This window comes from Apteryx rowi, unplaced genomic scaffold, assembly GCF_003343035.1.
Source record: "Apteryx rowi isolate R43461 unplaced genomic scaffold, aptRow1 scaffold_381, whole genome shotgun sequence".
In the NCBI taxonomy this organism is placed as follows: Eukaryota; Metazoa; Chordata; class Aves; order Apterygiformes; family Apterygidae; genus Apteryx; species Apteryx rowi.
In genome coordinates, this window is record NW_020450319.1 from 129,338 (window position 1) to 136,598 (window position 7,261).

General features: G+C 40.8%; 1 protein-coding gene across 4 annotated transcripts in view; it reads right to left on the reverse strand.

The window, feature by feature from the left end:
- Positions 1–1,400: 1,400 nt before the first annotated feature.
- Positions 1,401–7,261, reverse strand: part of SGK1 (serum/glucocorticoid regulated kinase 1) — a 9,064-nt gene continuing 3,203 nt past the window's right edge. For 3 of the 4 annotated variants that reach the window (XM_026074225.1, XM_026074227.1, XM_026074226.1), the window contains exons 2-12: positions 6,874–6,949; positions 6,337–6,412; positions 5,797–5,901; positions 5,215–5,298; positions 4,979–5,110; positions 4,583–4,695; positions 4,274–4,397; positions 3,830–3,925; positions 3,553–3,708; positions 3,359–3,448; positions 1,401–2,634 (exon numbers count right to left, since the gene is read on the reverse strand). In XM_026074225.1, coding sequence (XP_025930010.1) covers positions 2,467–2,634; positions 3,359–3,448; positions 3,553–3,708; positions 3,830–3,925; positions 4,274–4,397; positions 4,583–4,695; positions 4,979–5,110; positions 5,215–5,298; positions 5,797–5,901; positions 6,337–6,412; positions 6,874–6,949 — 1,220 coding nt within the window. In that variant the 3' untranslated portion in view covers positions 1,401–2,466. Of the gene's footprint in view, positions 2,635–3,358; positions 3,449–3,552; positions 3,709–3,829; positions 3,926–4,273; positions 4,398–4,582; positions 4,696–4,978; positions 5,111–5,214; positions 5,299–5,796; positions 5,902–6,336; positions 6,413–6,873; positions 6,950–7,158; positions 7,256–7,261 lie in introns of those variants that run through there. The other variant, XM_026074224.1, reaches the window with a different exon arrangement.

A 7,261-nucleotide genomic window follows, 5' to 3' on the forward strand; every position in this document is an offset into this window, starting at 1 on the left:
CATAGCACCTTGCTAATGCCTGGGAAATGCTGTAAGACAAAGATAATGCATATCACAAAATTTAGTCACTTAGCAAGTACAGTTTCATTTTCTGTAGGTACAAATGAGTACTATGCATTTTAACACCTTTGGCCTAGAAATCATCATGACAAAAGATGTTTGGGGCACATTATAACACTGGAAGACTTTGCAGGGCTTGTCAGTACAGTATTAAAAGAATGAATGAGTTTGGGGCTGTTGGAGTTTGAGAATAAGGTGGCTACATCTCTTAAATATACCAACACGATCCAAAAGCAGAGAAGTTTCTCAGCTGCTAAAAGTTAGTATTTTCATCTAAAAATGTAGTCCTCCAGAGACATGGTTTATAGCTGAAGGCATGCAGTTTTTTTGTTCATATCTCCAACAGATAATAAAAGATGGGAAGTTACTGCATGCTTGTATCTCAGAAATACAATGAACAGAAAAATAGTCCATAAAAGAACTTGACTTACACTCATTGCAGTGGCCTGAGTTGCAGCTGATTCTCTGTCCAGGTTTTTCTGAACAAATTATCATTCTGATTCTCCAAATTGCTGAGACCACCAACTGCACTAACTAATGGGTGGTGGGAGCTGTAAATAAGATGCTCAGTCCTTCACAGAAAGAAACCATCCATCACCATGCAGGGAAAAAAAAAAAAGTGTGGGATCACCTCCAAAAGAAGTGGATGTTTTAATTCCTGGCCAAAAGTTGATCCCAAGTCCCTCTTACAGGCTACTTACTCAGCAGTATTCAGTAATAAAAACTTAGGTTTAACAGCTTGATTTTAGACAAGCGTGTACCCTATCCAAGTAAGTATATTATCAGTTGGTGAAATCTGCCTTCCCGTTACAAATGTTGTTACCACTAGAAATTCAGGATGCAGCACACTACCGTTGCTGCAACAGCTATAGCAATGGCCTGTGCTCCAGGACGAACAGGGGCAAGTGGTTTCCGTCAGCCTCATGAAAACCTGCTTTTATCATATGCCTGCAGCATAGCTGTAAAATTGCTCAAGTCTTCGTTATACAATAGCTGACTTAAGGACTTGATTCTGCAACTGTAATTATGTTTTGTCTACACCAGAGAGCAGTACCATTGTTTCGTTAGAGGTAGAGAAACCCACTTTAAGGAAGTGGGAACACTATTCTACTGTATAGAAGAGCATACACCCACCCTGACATTCACATTTGGAAAACCAAGTATTCTGGCAAGGTGTATCTGCATTAGGACATGTGTGGGTGTGTCTCGATAGAATAATGATCACCTACCTAAGTAAAATTACACAGGCATTTTCTCTGAAAATGCTGGCTGAAACTTTTCATGGAAAAAAGGCTAAATGAAAAATGTTTTTAAATGAAAAATGACACAGTTTATGGAAATATTTTTCAAGATTTTACTGCAAACCAATGGGTTTGGTCACAAAAAAATATGATACATATAACCATGTTAATTATATTACATTACAATGATGGTATACATTACAAGTAAGTCTGTAAGTTTAAATATACATCTAGAGTTACAACTGAATGTACAGATATTTTTTTACAATACATACAATCAGGAATGAAAAACTCCCAAAACCCCAAAACATAAATAATGCCCATTTTACAGATGACATCTTTTAAACTAAAAAAAAAAAAAAAAAAAAAAGACCAACAGCTTTGACCGACTGCAGCTGGGGCATTTTGGTCCATAAAAACCCTTTCTAAAAATATAAATCTTTTTTCATAGCAGCAATGCTTTCTTCAAGCATTTGGATACAAGTAATTGTGAGCCCATTTCACTAATTTTAGTTGACTGTATAGATTAAAAAAAAAATTCAAAATTACGCTTAATTTATCTTCCAAATATGGAAGAAACAAACAATGCCCCACATTGTGGTATCCTGCAAGTGTCACATTGATGCTTTAAGCTACATCCATCTGTAGTAAGCAGACCACACACATACCATTTGTTCACATAGTAAACCCACATAAATGAAATGAGAGACACACTCTGCAACAGGGAAAGCTTTGGAGCTAACAAGATCTCATCAGAAAAAGGCACATTTCATAAATCCTTATCACATTTGGATAGATCTTCAGGCAAGGCTTTTCAGAACATGATTTCAAAACAGCTTGTTCTTACTCCTACAATCTGCCATAGCAGTCTATGGCAGCAGTCACTTCTGTTTGTTTTTCTTTCCCAAGGAGACAGCACCACTTTGGGGGGAGAACAAATGGAAATGAAAAGCCTGTGAAGCTCATTTAGGGAGTGATGTCCTCTTCAAAAAAAGCTTCCAGCAAACAATGTAGTTGAAATTAAGGCTGCAAAGCTGCCATGGTGGAAATGTGCAAATTCTGTTTCAAGATGACTGGCCAACCGGCAGTTCAACCAGAAGGCCAAACAAAAATAAAAAAATAATAGTTATTATTATTAAAAAAAGAAAAAAAAAACACAAAGTGTTCACAAGAAAGAGTCCATGGGTGGAGCATACGAGAAGCCCAAAAAAGCCTCAGCAGCTTCTTTGACACTGGCAGTAATGAGGATGCTGTCTGGAGACTGGCCAATGGAGTTGGGGACTGGCTCATCCGTAAACTCAGGATCGAAGTGTCGCAGGTCACTGGGGCCACTCTGTGGAACAAGTGGAGAAGACAATATTTAGACCAAATCTGCCTAACTTGCACGAGTTCACAGTTCAATTCAAAATGGGGACAAGAACCCTTGTGTGGAGACTCTGTGTTATCACCTCGGGCTCCCTATTTAACAGCCTTTGCCAGTTATAGTTTGGCCTTTTTTGTATCCTGCTGCATATTGTCTCACTAAAAACAAGACAATTCAATTTAATATGCTACCGTCCAACTAAGCTCATGCAACAAAAGCCAAATGCAAACACGTCACTCTCCCATGCAGTAGTTTACAGGGGAGGACTTTGAGCAAGTTGTTATATGTAGTTTTAAAAAGCGCTCAGAAAGTAGAAGAGAGCAACCTCCGCAACAGACCCCTGTCCTTGCATGTTAGGTTTGACAAGCCAAATGTAACTCTAGGCTTGGGAAGCCATTTAATTTCCACACCTCTTCTCCACTTTGGAAAAATGGGGGTGGCAGGGATTATTTTAAAATAGCCATGCAAATGAAGCATTTGTGTGAGGCCAAAAGAACAGCTAAATTTAGACTATCCATCAACAAAGAGTCAGCTACTGCTTATTTTAACCTTGTCCGGAGAGCAACAAGGAAAGAAAAAACTGTATTCCTTAAACACAGCAAATGGCCAGTTCCCTTTGGCTCCTGGGCACCCCACAAAGACAAGGGGAGAAAAGACACTCTTCATACATTCCATAATTAGAAGTGATACATACCACATTTGGGTTAAAAGGGGGTGTAATCTTCTTATTTATAAGATCATCCCAGTTAATTGGGGAGAAGAAGATGTGATTCTTAATCTCCATCTGTTATGGACAGAAAAATAGATTAATACAGAACAGAGCACTTTAATATAAGTAATATGTCATCCTCCTGTGCTGTGTACAGGAACTGGACAGTTTGCACTTACAAAGTCCTCCTTGGCACCAAGCCTCTTCGTCCTATCCTTTTGCAAAAGGCCTTCCAGGAGATGCCTAGCAGAGTTGGTAATATTTGGCTTCAACTGCAACGGTTTGTTCAAGATATTATCGTACATTTCTGCTGTGTTTCTGCTGTAGAAAGGCGGCTGTGGGAAAGGCAGAGGAGAGAGCGAAGTTAGTAAGGTTGACATGTGGGCACGTTTCCTGATGGCACAACAAGCAAGAGGAAGGTAGTTTGATCTGCCACCAGGGCTATTCATTACTTACCAGGCCATAAAGCATTTCATATAAAACTGCTCCAAGGCACCACCAGTCAACAGTCCTGTCATAGGGCTGCTTGTGAAGAACTTCAGGAGCAAGATACTGTAAGAGAAGGAAGAGAGCCCTGTTAGCCAGAAGGATCTTTATAATTAGGAAAGCCCTTATGTTCTTGAATTAAAGGGGACACTAACTGGACAAGAGCAGTATCTAAGCTGCTGGCAAGCTTTATGTTCTTCATAAGCAGGGAGACAGCTTGAAAGCTGTTCTCTCCCACTCTTCCTGTTCTGTGTGTGTCCTACACGTCTTCACCAGCAGTCTGACACTGAGACCCATAATACCTCCCCCTGGTCTAACCTGCTGTAAATCTACACTGGAAACGGCAGTTTTCGCTAATGAGGGCAAGGGAGGGCAAGGCTCGTTACCGCTGTGTGTGCCTAGAGCTGAGCGTACCTCCGGTGTGCCACAGAAGGTGGAGGTCGTGCCATTGTGCTCTATGTTCTCCTTGCAGAGTCCAAAGTCGGTCAAGACAATGTGTCCCTGAGAGTCAAGCAGGATATTCTCTGGCTTCAAGTCACTGTGGCAACAGATGAAAGAACACAAATGTTAGAAGAGCTACAGTGAGAATATTTTAGGTGTAACTGTTCCCATAACTTCATTAAGTTGCAGAGAATAGTTTTAGCTCAGAATTGCTTTTAAGAAATGCACATTAAACAAAGTATGTGGGTATTTTAGTTTGACAAACTGAATGACATTGCTTACCGATAAACTATGTTCAGGGAGTGGAGGTAGCCCAGTGCACTGGCTATTTCAGCAGCATAAAAACGGGCTCTCGGTTCCAGGAAGCAACGTTCCCGCTGGAGATGGTAAAACAACTACAGGAGACAGAAAGAACAAAGTTCTGTAAATGGCGTCAAAGCCTGTTAACAATGCATTTAATTAGACTCAACATATATAGCTAGAGAGAACAATAGCAGGAAGTGGCCTACTGATCCTTTGGTAGTTCAAAACTTGGCAGGCTGGAGATGGCAACTCTAATAACTTTTCCCCCATGACTTTTCCCCTTGGAACTCTTTATTTAAAAGGCAGGGAGAAAGAGTCTACACTACCATCATGTGCACATTATAGGAAATATTACCTCATTTTTTTGATGCTTACCTCTCCACCATTGATGTAGTCTAGGACAAAATACAACTTGTCTGCCGTTTGGAAGGAAAAGTGAAGCCCAACCAGGAAGGGGTGTTTCACATTCTTCAGCAGGACATTGCGCTCTGACATAATGTGTTTCTCCTGAAAACGTAAGAAATCAATGTTTAGTGATAATATTTGCTTACCAACAGCAGTAAAAATGTATTTCATGGACATCACAACAGCATCACTCAGGAACAGCTTACCTCCTTCTTTTTCAGGATTGCTTTTTTCTGCAGGACTTTAACAGCATAGAATTGTTCTTCTGCCTTATGTCGTGCAAGGAGAACCTGAAAGAGGTTAAAATCACACAACTGAATAACACTGAAATACAGGACAAATTGTAAACACAACTGGAAGCAATCCTTGATGTTAACTGCTGAGCCCCACTAGGGCCCTTTGGTTGAGTGTGCAAACACTTTGCTGGTAATGCCTGGCACTATTACCACCCTTGCAGATAAATCTAGGAGGAGGTTTATTTGCCTTGTTTCTTTCTCTTCCAAAAGGAAATCATATATTCTTCCAACCTGAATAAGCACCACTGCTTTCATGCTCCCTCGCTCTTTTGTGACCGTTTCCTTAAACAGGCACCCTGCTCTGCTGACCACCCCAGGGCAAACACCTCACAGCTACAAAGGGAGCCAGGTGCTGGGGAGTAGGGCAGGCTTTGGCTCCATTTTAAATGTTTTAAATTTCATTTACCAAAGCCAGTACAAACCCAATCCTCAAGCATTACGTACAAGAGCTGAAGAGTATTTAAATTACAGCAAAAAAATAAAGAGGTTTACCTTCCCAAAGCTGCCTTTTCCGATCACTTTTAAGAAATGAAAGTCTGATGGTTTGGCATGCGGGTTGGATGATGGACCAAGATTGATCTGCTGTGAAGGACTGGGCTAGAAAAGCAAGCAGACAAAAACCACTACAATTACTAAAACAGCTTGGTATTGAGAGTCTTGACCATAGGTCTTCTTTTTTAAACATAAATCAAGTGATCTTGAAAGTGAATATGAGAACACTCCAACCACTAAAAATGTAATCTAGACCTCTGCCAGTTGCATTAAACTGTTTTGTACTACCTAAGAAGAACGTAACAGCGATAGAGTTTATTTTAAAGATTTTGTTGAGCTCTTAGTCACATTCCATAATGAAGTTACAACTAATTAAACTTATTTTTTAAGTATTCTTCTCAGTATGGGGGAAAATAATTGCTTCTTTTTTCACATATGTGCACTATGAGGTGAGCTAAAGTAGCCCTCGTGATGCCAATTTAATCATGTTTCTACTACTGGTTCATTCTAAAAATGCTTCACACGGTAAAATCTACTTACCGGAGGAGAAGGATTAGCATTCATAAGTTCAGGCTCTTGAGGCTGGGAGATTTTCAAGATAGACTGAACTTCAGGGCTGCAAGGATAAGAGCACCCATTATTAGAACAGTTACCGTAACCTTCAGACGCGCAGATCTTCCCACTAGAGGGCAAGCAAGTATCGCACTTGCGAAAAATGAATTTCAGTTGCGAAAAATGCCTTTCAGTTTGGAGTATTACAGAACGCAACTGAAACAACCTATTCGACTTAAGTGGTAAAATGAATCTGGAGAAGGTAAATTCCACCATACAGCAAAATTTTTTTATACTGTAAGTACAGCTCAGATTAGGGACCGGGCTCTAGAAATCTAGTCCAACTGATTTGTCCCAAACCCAGCCCATGAAGATTTGTTATGAAGTAATACCTTAAGAAAAGCAATTACCTCTTCTGTAATAGTCATGCTGGAGATATTACAGTAAACAAACATTTCGTTGCTAGGTCTCACAATATATAGCGATATCTGCTAGTGAAATTCGGCCAAAATTTTTGATACTTACTGCTTGCATGCATAGGAGTTGGTGGCTATCTTCTGAATGAAGTCGTTCAGCCCCATTCTTCTCTGCTTCATGAAAGCTAAAAATAAAGACATGAGGGGAAAAAATCGTTTAGCCGCTGGTAAAAGCGTTAGGACCAACTCGAGTCAGGCTATTCTGACAACAAAAAAAAAACAAAAAACCCCCAAAAAATAAAACCCCAAAAAACCAACCCCCCCTCGACGGAAACCCCAGCATCCTCCGACAAGCCGGTCCGGGGAGGCCGGTCGCCCCTTGCCCGCCGCTCACCGATGAGTATCGCCACCATCCCCCTCATCTTGGCGTAGCTCAGCGCGGGGCCCGCGGCCTTCACGGTCATCGCGGAGGGCGGCGGTGCTCGGCGGTGCTCGGC